The sequence below is a fragment of the Schistocerca americana genome, chromosome 3 (assembly GCF_021461395.2).
Source record: "Schistocerca americana isolate TAMUIC-IGC-003095 chromosome 3, iqSchAmer2.1, whole genome shotgun sequence".
In the NCBI taxonomy this organism is placed as follows: Eukaryota; Metazoa; Arthropoda; class Insecta; order Orthoptera; family Acrididae; genus Schistocerca; species Schistocerca americana.
Genome location: NC_060121.1, coordinates 946,709,990 through 946,724,566, shown reverse-complemented (window position 1 = coordinate 946,724,566; position 14,577 = coordinate 946,709,990). Strand labels below are relative to the sequence as shown.

The 14,577-nt window shown below is 38.9% G+C and overlaps 1 protein-coding gene across 1 annotated transcript in view; it reads left to right on the top strand.

The window, feature by feature from the left end:
* Positions 1-14,577, top strand: part of LOC124605114 (platelet binding protein GspB-like) — a 298,012-nt gene that overhangs the window by 222,655 nt on the left and 60,780 nt on the right. The window contains exons 24-26 of the mRNA XM_047136572.1: positions 3,907-4,779; positions 5,554-5,915; positions 7,159-7,271. Coding sequence (XP_046992528.1) covers positions 3,907-4,779; positions 5,554-5,915; positions 7,159-7,271 — 1,348 coding nt within the window. The remainder of the gene's footprint in view (positions 1-3,906; positions 4,780-5,553; positions 5,916-7,158; positions 7,272-14,577) is intronic.

The following is a 14,577-nucleotide window of genomic DNA, read 5'->3' as shown; positions in this document are numbered from 1 at the left end:
GTTTGAGAAATTACTTTTTCATCTCCAAATAAAACATTGTTTCTACTATGATTTAGTGTCCTTAGGCCATCAACTCAACTAAAATTACCAGTCATTTACTCATTTGTCACTACTTATGGAGTTAAATGGGATGGTGTGTTTTAACACCAGTAAGCAATGTTTTTGCTCCTGGAGATGAAGGGCAGAAAGTTTTTTTCCAGATATTTTCCTCTGATGGAAATTCTACTTTGGAGTCACTACAGAGGATTAGGAGTGAGATAGGGAGGGGGGCTGGGAGAGCGGGGTGAGGACAGATGAGTGATGTCTGACAATTAGGAATCTGAGTTCCTCATAAACAGTTCATAATTTCCTAGTAGTGATGTATAGGCAGTTACATTTAACAGTGAACTATTTTTCATTATTATATGCAATTAACAGTGAACTATTTTTCATTATTATATAAAATAAAGGAAAGACAGCCTGTTATTTTAACTTCTTTCATAACATAATCTTGATTCTAACCCATAGAAGGTAACACTCTGACACCAACAACCAGAGATATCTTGTTTTGTGTGGTTCTAACTTCTCCATACATTTTCTGCAAGAAGCTCAGCCAGCCTATCTTCCTTCTCTTAATCAAATGAAGGGCATGTCTAATGCATCCCCATCTCCCTATTGTAGCAACAGGCACTGCACTCGTAAGATTTTATTTCAGTCAGCAGAAGCGTAATCAATTCGTTTTCACTTGACTCTCAGCAGTTTTAACCCAGTGCTGCCCATGATACTGTTGTACCTCCACAATACTCTCGTGTGTGTGTGTGTGTGTGTGTGTGTGTGTGTTGATGCTCCTCTTATTCTTTCCTGGTCACTTCTAGTACTTAAATTTCTGCCTTTAGCCAGGCTGTTCCCTGCACCGCTACTGTGATAACCTGACCCTCTTTCCCATAATCTTTACACAAATTTCCTGTGTCCTCTGGCACCTTGGCTTCGCAACACTTGTGACCTGTTACCTTGTTTCTAATTTGTCCTGTACCATCTGGCCATACCCCTTAGATAGCTACTACCTAGCAATAAGACACTGTTCTTCGTACCCTTTTGGTACCGACCTAAACTGAATTTCTTTAATGTAAGTCTGCTGCACCCTCCTGTGACCTGGATGAGCCTCTTCCCACCCCCAACCCTGTCCTCCTGCTAATAATTCAAATTAATTAGAGACTGTAAACTCAAATGTAGGTTAAGTTGAAACAGCTGTCCCCCTTTCACCCATTACTTGTTACCTTTACCCACCCCACCCACCCTCCCCTCCCCTCCCCTCCCCCTTTTTTCCCTCTTCCACAGCCTGTAGTTTCATGGGAGAGGCTCCTCGAGTTCCCCCACTAGTCACCCCAATGGAATTCCAACCCACAGTCTATGTCTACCACTCGCTACATGCCAATTATCATTCATTGAAACACAGATTAAGTGCATAAAAATAAAATTGAATCACTTAACACTGCACAAGTTTTCATTATTTACAAGCTGCAAAAATTTGGCCTACAGGTTAGCGTTTCAGGTGTACGATATAATGTAAAAAGTTAATTATTTCTGCTTAAAAGAAAGAACTCTGCACTCGTTTAAGTCACAGTATCTGTTAATTAATGTATTCTCAATAAAAAGTTACCTTTAATTACTACTTATCATGAGTATTACTTGATATTAGACAATGTTTACTATCAACTAAATACTGCCTATGACGCGTGATTAGATTTTATGTGGCGATTTAAATACAAAATAGATTTTATGTGGCGATTTAAATAAAAAACCTCAAATAAAGGAGATACTTAGGAATGAACTAGAGTATAAAACACATTTCACACAATCACTTTACTCTATGCTAATTGTCTATTTTTACTAGTAACACAACATAGCTACAGGCAGGCATTAGTGCTGCCAATCGCAATTTCATTCATAAAGCATTGAAATGTCTGTGCCACATTACATTATCTTAAGGGCATTGTTACAGCTGTTTCATTTATGACTTCTCGTTTGACAGGAATGTAATAGTATGCTTACACTGAGCCAGTATAGAGAGTATTTTCCTACTGTGTATGTTGAAAACATGGTCTTCTGTGTGTGGCACTGGATGCTGATCAGGAATCATCCTTGCATTCAATTTGTGGTAATCACCACATGGGCGCTATCCATTATTCCTCTCTTCTTCTTCATGTACCTGGGCTGCCCAGCTGCTGCTAGAGGCTCGACAGATACGTTGTCAGCATGCCACAGAATTCGTGCTTCATTATTTTTAATTTTTCTGGCATTAGACACCTAGGATGCACATAAACTGGTGGTGGACCTGGTGTCGTAAGTATATGATGTACTGTGATGTGCTTCACTGATACCAGAGGGTGCAATTGTTTTGTGGTCTTGGAGAAATTCAGTAATAGTTGTATGTGTGGAGTGTCCACTGAAAATGTGGTGGTGTGCAGCACATGAGTTTTCATTCTTTTGATGTTCATTGTGTTAATATACATCATGTCTTGGCAGGAATTGTAAACAGTCTAGGAGGGGGTAATAAGACAGTTTTAATAACACATTCCATATAAAGTGTCTGTTTTATTGGTAACATAAGCCTGTTCAAATATAAACCAAACAAATATTCTCAGAAGGTTGTAGGCAAAGGCAAATGATTGTTTACAGAGTTGACAGCCATCAGTTCCAGCTCCAGTATCAATACACTTTATAATTCTCTTCACATCATCAGCGTAACTCTTCAGATGTTGTATTGGTGTTCTTTTATGAGAGCAATACTGCACATAATGCTAAGAATGCAGAGCGCTCACACCATGTGGAAGGACACAGCCAACATTTTCACCAAAGGAACTTCTTCCAGTAATGCTAGAAGCTTCGTTGCAAGAATGGCTAGATAACAATCCATGTAAGGCAATGAAGTAACATGACAGACCCTATCAAATGATTGGCTATCATATCACAGCACACATTTATGGGGAAACGTTCTTAAAAATGTCTCCATGAAGGCATGTGGACTTTTGTTAGACCATGGATTTAAGTAAAAAGTGTTAGTGACATCATCAGAATGAAACAGTGCTAATGATGCTACTTGATGATTTTCAATTAACCAACAACGAAATTCCAATTGTCTACATTCATCTCTTCCTCAGAGGTGTTGAATCCATTGTAAATGATATGGATAAAGGCTGTGCATATGTAATTACACCCATATTATTGTACATGAAACACACACTTGTAAATATTCTGCCTGTGCTTTTTGAAGGACTACATTCTCCCAACTAAATGCCTTCTACTTCATCTGTACTTTGTTTATTTGCACATTCTGATGAACTATGACTTCTTGGCATTGTATGAATCTCACTCAGCTCAGTGAAAATAACAAAATTAATGCACTTGCCTCAGGTACTATCTTATGAACTTTTCTACTGTGCTCTCTGACAGTAGCCTCGGAGTTATCTGTACACCAGTATCTAATTGGTGTTGTCACCATTTGTAAAGAGATGCAGCATGCTTAAACAATACCATAAAACTGGCCAACAAATCAGAACTGTAATTGAAACATTTGGTTGTGTAAACACAAACACAACTTCACAACTTGAACTTCAAACCAAAAATGACGGTGGTTAAACACATAGCAACTGGAGTACCAACATGGGAATGAAAATCTCTCTCTGTAATCAATTACAATTGTGCATGTGTTTAATTTGAGTGAAACATGCCAAACGTCTATACTACAAACTACAAAATAGTTACTATATACCGTCAAACATTTCATATATGTATCAGTTTTATAAAAATGTGTGATGTGTGCACGAGATTGATTGATGTAATGCTGCATTAAAGTGTAAATGAAGTAATGAAGTTTTAGAGATAACATTGTGAGAGAAATTGATGACACACTTTTATCTATTACAGGAAGCATTTCAGGGCGATGTCACACTGATCTTGAAGATAAAGAGGAAAAGTGTCCTCCTGTAGCTGATAGTGATGCTGATAATATTGACGATGACGACGACGATGAAGACTGGCATGCCAGCGCCGTTGAAGAGGAAGAGGACTCCGATGAAGCAGATGATGAACCAGTGGTAGCTGATGATGTGTCAGCTGTTGATGTAGAATCTGCCTCCTCCTCTTCGGCATCCATCGTACTCATCAGCAGTTCTTCATCTTCAACTAGCAGTGATTCAGACAGTGAGGCAGCAGCAGATGAAAGGAAATGTGTCGGTGACAGCCGCACATCAAGTGTGGACTTTGATCCTCTACTTGATCCTGAGAGTGACACTGCCGAAGAGGTAGCTACGGCAGCTATTTCGCTGAAGGACCCGGACACCGAAAGTCAAAATGTCGATCTTCAGCATTCTGGTGAAGATTGCGGAGATGGAGCAGAAATGAACCAAACTCTGTCAGCAGAACATGAGAGCATTGCAGATACTGATCCAAAACTGAGAGATAATAGCTCCACAGATGCGACAGAAAAAGCAAAGGAAACTGAATATGTGGATATTCAGTCCATTTCCACTGGAGGTTGCAAAGTTTCAGAAGCTGTTAGTGCAGTAGAACCTCCTTACATCAGTGGAACAGCTGATTGTGACAACACAAATAAGAAAAGGTCCCGGAAGGGACTGACAGAAAGAAAACTCTCAAGATGCAGTAGTGAGCCCCCAGCTAATGTGGAGATGTTAGGGAGACTGAGGACAAAGAAGACACGTTCTACTGATTCACTTAACAATTCAACAGGCCCATCTGTTGTTACTGAAACTTTTACTGATAAAGTTTCTCAGTCTAAAGGTAATTTATTAGTTGCATATGGGGGAGAGGGGTAACCAAAGATAGTTTGAAATAACAGCACTGAAGTTTCATATCTTGCCTGTAGGTTATCGTGTGAAGTTTCTTGCCTAATCTAGCTGGCACTATAACCTTCGCTTATTGTTGGCACTATTGTGTAAAGATTCATTTACATTCTCAGCATACAGTAGATCTTAGCATAATTTTTTATTTTTCCCGTTAAAAAGGTGTAGGGAAAGTTGACAGTTGAGATTTGATGTAATTAAGAAACATATTGGAACAAAATTTAGAGATAAGCACAAGTTCGTGAATTGTTTATTTAGTTACCGAAATGTTGTGTTAGCTGTTCTCGTCTATTTTTGATTAGTCCCATACATTTTGGACTAATATTACCAGACTTTAAAGCAAAACATTTCACTTGCTGCCTTTTTTGTAACTGATTAGTTATCAAGCCTTTGCAGTCCACTTTCAAATCATGTGAGGCCCACCTTTTTTTTTGTCATCTGCAAATGTTTGTTGAGTGTAAAATTAAGGCTGTTGACATGTAATTTTAATAGATAGGAGATGAATTTGACATACTGCATTGTTTCAGCTGTTAAATCTTTTATAGACAGGCAAACTGTACTTACAATAGCAAACAGCAAAAAGATTGATTGGTTTTAACCTGCCAAGTCATAGTTAAACTAAACTGAGCACACTACTTTAAATTGTCTCATACACTCAGTATAGTATGGAGTAAGAGAATTCATTGTCATCATGATATTTTGCGTATTTCAGATGAGGCTGACAATTCTCATACAACTAGTAAGGGTCATAAGAACAACATTGACAACTCTCCAAATGTTGGGAAAGGGCAGATTATTAGTGACATACCAGAGCTGCCTAATGAATCAGTGTCAGACGACATACGTAACTCAATACAAGAGTGGATGAATAGTCCGATTGTCACAAGGGCAGGATTCAGAAGGTTGTCCTCAATACAAAGTGAACCACCTCTGATGGATGATGTGTCTGATATAGTTTCACTCCCTCGAACGAGGCGAAAAAAGACCAGTTCTGTAATAATGGAGTCAACTTCTCCAAAGAAACGTGGCAGCAAATCCACATCACAGCACCAGGAGTCCACAGCTGCAAGATCTGTAAGTTTGCTTTTGTTATACTATTTCTAGATTATCTTTACACTGCACTAGTAATTTGGTTGCAAAGTTTAAAATATAAATTTTGTATTATGTACACACACAAACACACACACACACACACACACACACCCAACACCCGACATTGTCATGGCTGACTACATCATTGCGATTCTGAATTCAATCAGATACATTGCTGTGTAACTGTAATTAGCCCACTTACATGTTATATTCCCATCCTCATAATTCATTGATACATTTTTCTTTCCATTTTCAAATCCATAAGGAAATTCAGTTGTAATTATCACAACTGTGCAAAAGTGTTAATGTAACACAGTACTTCTTTTATGAATAAATGATGTATTAATACAGTGAATATTCGCGAAGTCGAACTGCATTGCAGATATAATGTAGTTGGCTGGCACGATAGTTTAGTGTGTGTGTTTGGGGGGGGGGGGGGGGGGTTGAGGAGTGGATAACGTAGTTGTAGTTGGCTGGCACAATAGTTGTGTGTGTGTGTGTGTGTGTGTGTGTGTGTGTGTGTGTGTGTGTGGAGGGGGGGGGCCTTGTTATTTAACCCTATACAGGGACACATTGTGGAAGTGCTGCAACATTCTCCATTTACTTTATGTACTTGTTGACAGCTCAGCACCTCATCTACACATTAAATGGTTACCTTTACTCCTTTGTTAAGAGTTTGTACCTTTTACTAGCTTTTATCTCCTGATAGTTTTTTTAGGAAAGTTTGCGAAAATCTGATAAATTTTGCTATAGCAGTTAGTAGTTCCATTAAGTTTGTTATTCCAGCTTTTGTAATTTTTGGTACCTTTTTTCCTTACAAAAATTTGTGCTCATACATAAGGATGAAAGAGATTGTATGGTAATTATCTCAACAGTGAAAAAATGTTTCAGTAACATTCCCCCTTCTTTTTCTTATTTTTTTTTTTTTTTTTAAAGTAAAAGCAGTGTTCTAGTTCTTTGGAACTTGGAATTGACTATGTTTTCTCTGTATTTTCTGCCACTGACCACTGAATTATTGGACATATACAGAGTAACAGTGCCTTTACTCTTTCTAGCTGGGCATTTCATATTGTTACAATTATATTTGCATACACACTGTGTAACATTATAAGATGTGTGGTAGAGAATACATTTCCATATGCCTATCTGCATGCAATTTGGCATCTGTTTATTGTGAGTTACATGTTTACTTTCTCTCATTCAGAAGTATCATTGTATGTTGAAGGAGGCGCAAAGTGCAGAGCATGAGCAACGGATGGAGGAGTATACCACAGAGCGCCGCCTTACAAGATATCAGCGCTCCCTACTAGCAAGAAGTGCTGACTTGGCAGCTGGAAGGTTAATTGCATTTGAACTGTTTGTGGTACTGACTACAAGAAATGAACATAGTTTTAATTATCACAGCAACAAAGAAAGATATATGTAATTTTTTTTGCAGGTAAGTGCATGTAGCCATTATATGTAAGGAAGTCCTCACACCACTGTACCATAGCACGCCGCTAGAGGGGGGAGGGGGGGGGGGGGGGAGGAGAAAGAAGAAGAAAAAATATTGACACAGACCATTGATAGTGAAGACGAAGATGAGCTGTGCCATTTTGATTTCGGGGTGTTACAGTACTGCCGCACTGGAAATTTCAGTGTTTGCAAGGACTGCAGGCATGCACCTCAAAACAAACAAAAAATTACCCATGTAGTTTTTGACTAGCCTTCGTTGAATTTACACAAAAAACTGAGACGGAAAAAGAAGCTGTAAAACAGAACTTCTGTGATGTAGGATTTGGTGGATGTACTTACTGAACAGACAGATAATAATACATTATTGTTAGAGATTTGTAGATATTTGTTTAAATATGCAGAAACCCATTGACAAAATTTCATAGGTTGTTTTGGAATGTTAGTATTTTGGTACGAGGGACCATGGTCTATGGTGCCTTGTTACAGAGTAATGATGTAATTATGATTTATTCAGTTTGTCGCCCCAGTTACCTTTTTTATGGGAAAATACCTTAGCAAAAGTAAAAAAAAGAAAAAAAAAATCTAGAACGTACAACACTAAACACAGAGTAATGCACAAATCTGAGATACAAAAGTTGTGAAATGGTGTTACCGTCAGTTGTCAAACATCTCGGGATAGTGTCATTGTTGTGCCCCTCTTCCATTGCGTTCAGTGAAACCATACACAAGGTGCATTTTGACGAACTTTCCATTGATAAACCTATCCGTACTTCTGTGTATCGCTGTTAAAGAACAACTAATGCAACCACGGAAAAAAGAAGAAGAAGAACTCAGCAGTACGGAATGCAAGTTGAGATCGAAGAATAAAGTCGGCTTTTCTGATGTCAAAGAGTGCGATGAATGAATGGATAAAGATACACACACACACACACACACACACACACACACACAAAAAAAAGCACCGACCTGAATACCCTCTAACAAGGCACCAGTGACTACAGGTGTTGTGATATCAAAATACTCAGAATATATCCCTGAACAACAACAGAAATTTTGTCACAGTATTGTTTCCTTCTGTATATATGGTGGGTGAAGTGATATGAGATATTTGCAGAATATAAAATATAGCAATAAGCATCCATTAGCCTTTCCATTTAGAAATGTTTTGAGAGAACCATTCAGGTGAGAGACTACTGTGTCGTTGGAAGGCACAGTGCTGGTGTTTGGTTGAAGTGATTCAGACCGACCACAGAAATTCTATAACAGGGTGGATACATTGTTATTGGAAGACAGCTTCTGTCAGAGTCCATTATTTTACCTTGTCACTGTCTCAGCATATTAGGCGATAGATGAACTAAACAGTGTAGTGAATACAGAGATATACAGTAGAGAAGATAAGTCATTGTATTGAGAACATTTATACATTCAAGGTGGCTCCAGTCTCAAAAGGGTTAACATTTGACAAAATGAATAATTCATAAGAACAGTGTCACCTTCTTCATTATTGTCGGAGTCACTTGAAAATGCTGCACTGCACGCTTCTTTACAGTTTTAATTATGTCACTGTCAACAAAATCCTCCCCAGTACCATAAAAACAGTCATTCACATAGAGTGCACACACACACACACACACACACACACACACACACACACACACACAAAAACATATTTGTCTGTGTCTCTCTCTCTCTCTCTCTCTCTCTCTCTCTCTCTCTCTCAATAGAAAAGTAACGTTTCCAAGAATGGGTACGTGACACAGCTAAATTCATAAAGTATTTGGAAACTAAAATTATATTTCAATACAATCGCGGATAGAAGACGAGTCTCATTTCCAAACAGAAGATATATTTTCCCTTTCATTAATAGGAAACATTAAATATGTGCTGTCCCTGTAATCTAGAAGACAACCATCTTCATAAAGAAAGCATACAAACAACATTAAACATTTACAGACGTAACTTGTCATACTTTTCACTTGTTTGCAACAGAAACATAATTATAGTTAGTGATTCACTGCTGATCAACAATAACACGTTCGGGATTTAATTGGCTACGGCGATTTGTTAGTAACATGCTGGCTTTCCTAAAGCATCTTTCACTAGGTGCGCTTGTTGCTGGGATACATAAAACACGTCTTGCAACTGCAGCCAGACCTGGCAGCAGATCTGTTTAATGTCTGTACCACCACTTTAAGATTTCATCATCATTCCGGGGTGCATTAAGATGCATTCATCTGCTGCGGATGATCTGTTGTTTCTCCATTCCTTGAAACCATCCCTCTTTCTGGGTGGTGATGACACAGTACTTGAAAGATCTATGATAGTAAGCAAAAGAGACAAGTGATACAGAACTGATGTGAAAATCATCGAAACGGTCCCGTAAAAATGAGGGGTTTCACGTTAATGAAATATTATACGAATTATAGCATTCCCGTTTCTCTATATTACACTATCCACTAACTATGAAAAAACGATTATGTTAATGATTGCATGTTGTACCTGTGTTAGTAGCACACATCTGTCACACATTGCTAAGAATTTCCTTCTTTTCATTTATTTCAAGCATATTAAGATCACGGAAGTACGGCCAAAGAAACGGAGCAATTTTATGTCTGGAAGTGATCACAATCTTCTCACAAACGAAAGTCAAGGCTCGATTTTTAATCCTTTGTACATCCTGTTAAAAAATACATATGTTAGTACAGATCAATTACGCTAGTTAATTATAAATCTATCGCGTATCATAATGAAATAGTGCTTTTAACTGCAGTAATTACCCACCTGACAGTCAGTGTCATTGACACTGCAAATCTGTTGCAGTTTGTGAAACCAAAGAACTAACTAACTGGATTGTCGGTTCTTTTTCGCCTTCTAATTCATCTGTGGCCTCTTTAAATGGTCTCAGAAAATGCGCAGTTTTTCCTGCAAGCTAATTATCATATCCGTGCGGAGTTCTTTTCCATCAGCAAAGCAGCAACTTTGTTATACTGAGTGTGTAAGGATTCTAGCATAGTGTACAAGCTGTTCCAGCGAGTGCAGACCTCTTGTTTCAACGATGATTTCAAAGACGAGCAAAGGCCACTGTTCTTAATATACCTAACAATGCATTTTGCAGTATTTATTGTGGATGCAATGTTCTGGCAAGATTTAACAAAAAGTTATCTTCATCGAAGTATGACTGAGTGCTGTGTTTACACAATGAGCAGCACAAGGAATCCTTTCATGATTTTCCAAAGCCTTTGTTACATTGGCACCCTGGTCAGAGACAAAAATAAAACTGTGCAACATGTCCGGCGAAATGTCCCAATCAGCCACTCTCTCTTCAATTTCTTTCATAATATTTACTTCCGTCTTCTTGACATCTGGGAGTTTTGTTCTAAATAAAACATTGTACACAAGAGACCAATCTGTGCTAATGTAATGTGCTGTAAGCATCAAATAGTGTGCCTGATTATGCGAATCAGTCCACGCATCAACTGCCACAGCACATGTTTTATTAATAACTTCCACACTAACAGAAAGCATTATGCTGTTTCGTATTGCATCAGCTTGTTCTTTGACATGTCTGCTTATAGTACAGGGATGTGGCATGACATCTGCTATGTTAACTTCTAAATAATGCACACCTAGATGTATTAATTCTTGGCCTAGTTCTCTGAAGCCTTAACCGGAAATAGCATGAAAAGGTCTCAGATCTTTAGCACACAATGCAACACACTTTGCTGTAATACTATTTTTTATTACTGCCAGTATCCCTGAAGGAGCTGTATCTTTGTGAGGTTTCTTGCAACTGTATTTCTTTAAATGAATGGTTCCCCGACTGGAAACACAATAATGTGGAGCAGTTTATGCACGATACGTACCCAGTAGACGTGCTGTTTTCGTCTACAACCAACAGAAATGTACTCCTTCCGTTTCTTCAGTGTGTAAACATTGGTTTCAGTCTTATGTCTTACTGCACTGGCTTCCTCACACTGCATGATTAGAGAGAGAGAGAGAGAGAGAGAGAGAGAGAGAGACACACCACAAATGAGAAGCCTGTACTGGCTGCAGTCTCACACGGATAATTACACGTGCTAACTATTCGGTCACGGCTTCTATGCTTGGTCACTAGAACTAGTGTGGGCAGCTTATACAGTAAGGGTGTGCTTGCCCCATCTCGTATTTTGTGCTCGCTTACTTGGTCATTCAGGACTCGATTCACACAGTTATCTGGATCTTCAGTCTCAGTAGGAACATTTGAATAATCATAGTGTGAAGCCTCCAAAAGTATTTCACATTCATTCATTTTCTTTTGCTTTCTGAATAGAACAATAGTGGAACTTCAGTTTTACGTTTTTTGTGATTGTACGAGGGTCACTCCAAAAGAAATGCACACTATTTTTTTTTTTTAAATCCATCTTTTATTCTACATGTTTGAAAGCTTTGCAGTGTGTAGATACATCCTTTAGGAACAATATTTTCATTTCTCCACATAATTTCCATCCCTCTCAACTGCCTAACACCATCTTGGAACCAGCGCCTGTATACCCGCACAGTAAAATTCTGGACCAACATGTTGGAGCCACTGTTTCGCAGCGTGCACAAGGGAGTCATCATCTTCAAACCTTGTTCCACGAAGAGAGTCTTTCAGTTTCCCAAAGAGATGATAGTCACATGGAGCCAGGTCAGGACTGTAAGGCGGGTGTTTCAGTGTTGTCCATCCGAGTTTTGTGATTGCTTCCATGGTTTTTTGGCTGACATGGGGCTGTGCATTGTCGTGCAACAGTAAAAAATCCTGTTTTTGCCGATGTGGTCGAACACGACTTAGTCGAGCTTGAAGTTTCGTCAGTGTTGCCACATATGCATCAGAATTTATGGTGGTTCCACTTGGCATGATGTCCACAAGCAAGAGTCCTTCGGAATCGAAAAACACTGTAGCCATAACTTTTCCAGCAGAATGTGTGGTTTTGAAATTTTGTTGTTGTTTTGGGTGAATTTGCATGATGCCACTCCATCGATTGCCTCTTCGTCTCTGGTGAAAAATGTTGGAGCCATGTTTCATCACCTGTCACAATTTTTCCAAGAAATTCATCTCCACCATTCTCGTACAGTTCCAAACGTTCGCTGCACACCGTTTTTCTTGTTTCTTTGTGAGTCACTGTTATTTATCTTGGGAACTCACCTGGCACAAACCTTTTTTAACGCCAACACTTTCAGTATCCTACAAACTCTTCCTTCCCCTATCCCAATGTAGCATGACAATTCGTTCACTGTGATGCGTCTGTCAGCAGTCACCAATTCGTTAACTCTCTGTACATTGTCTGGAATGTGTGCAGTACAAGGCCTGCCACTGCGAGGACAATCCTCAATATTGCTGTGCCCACTTTCATCACGTAACCTGCTTGCCCACTGACTAACTGTACTGCGATTGACAGCAGCATCTCCATACCCCTTTTTCAACCTCTTGTGGGTGTTTCCCACTGTCTCATTTTCACAGCACAGGAATTCTATGACAGCACATTGCTTCTGACGAACGTCAAGTGCAGTAGCCATCTTGAATACATGCTGTGACAGTGCCACTCATAGGAACAGGTTGAACTAAGTTTGAAAACAAGCAGGCAGGATGTATCTACACACTGTAAAACTTTCACACATGCTGAAAGAAAACTGTATTTTTACAAAAATAGTGTGCATTTCTTTTGGAGTGATCCTCGTATGCCAATAATTTGAAGCTCCTGTGAAAAACCCATAAGATCAAAGCTAAAAATTCCATAATTTTACGCTTCTCCCTAGTAAGGTTTACATCAATTCTGTGTTCTTACTGGATGTCTCTCTTCCCTTTGTTCCGTTTTCTTCCTATGGACATTTGATGTGACTGAACAAGTTATAAGTGGCACAAAATACAGGCAGTTTTCATCGGGTGTGGTGGGGGAGTTAAGGTAATATTTTAGGCTGTTACAGAGAGGGGAGATGTGAGAGAGGAAATGCTGACATAATCCACACTGCCTACACAACTTGCAATGTTTAGCTTCACTGCACAATTATGACACAGCTACTGCTAGATTGTCACAGCAGTGGTGAAACAGATGTGTAGTGTTTTGGAGGGGGCCCAGCTGCCACCTTCTCTTGTGCCATTTATATCCTAGTCTCATCTTTTTGCATGTCTTTTGGGTGTACCGTATTCAGAAACAGCATCGATCATCAGTCTTTTAAGTTCAAACCTGAGTGTCAAAGCATATGCTTGGTCAGAAATGGTCATTTCTGGCTATTGACCTCTTATTGGCTGGTGACTTGTTGCATCACCCAATAGCCAGTGCAGCCACCACACTACACTAACACACGTAATAGTCTACAAAACATTCAAAATCCCTAAAGTATTGTATTATAAAGTATAAATAAACAGGCACAGAAGCTATAAATCAAAGTTGGTGCGAGAATTTCGTTCTCCTCCTCCTAGGCAGCAATTTTATCAACACTCATGACATCAACTGACATACCCATATCAACTCCATAAACATACAAGAAAGACATTTCATAATTTTGGACCATATAATAGACCTATTATTTTTTAAAAAAAAATGAGAGAGAGAGAGAGAGAGAGAGAGAGAGAGAGAGAGAGAGAGTTTTGCCACTAGTAGTGCTGTAGGGTATGTAATTCAAAAGTCTTTATCACTTCTGCTAATAATGTATGAGATAATTCAGCAATTTCCCAACACACTTCTGCCCCAAATTATATATCAGAAAGTGTAGTTTTGAGGGTTCTTTCGTTTTACATTCACCTCAAAAATTGCAAAAGTTTACAGCCTACACGATGAAATAAACGGAAAACTCTGAAATGTGATTAAAACTACCAGATTACTTCATCTTGGATGTTTATTTTCCACCTGCAGCTAATAGCTGTATAGCATGGTGATGTCACACTAATGCAGTGGCTCCTAGCATATAGAGTGATAAACAGCAAGCTCACTTCGTGACTTGTTCTAAAGTACAGCTGATATGATCAGTGTATAGCAAATGGAGTGACTGTGGCTTCCGTTTAGGTTTGATTTATACAGTTATACTTCATACGCTCTTCACTGCCGTGAGTAAATTTTGCTTACTGTAGTCCTGCACGGAGCCTGTTGACAGAATCTGGAACGTATTGTGCCTCTACAGACTGCAGCCAACATAGGCTACTAGATTTGCTATATGTGTCACGACTGTTAAC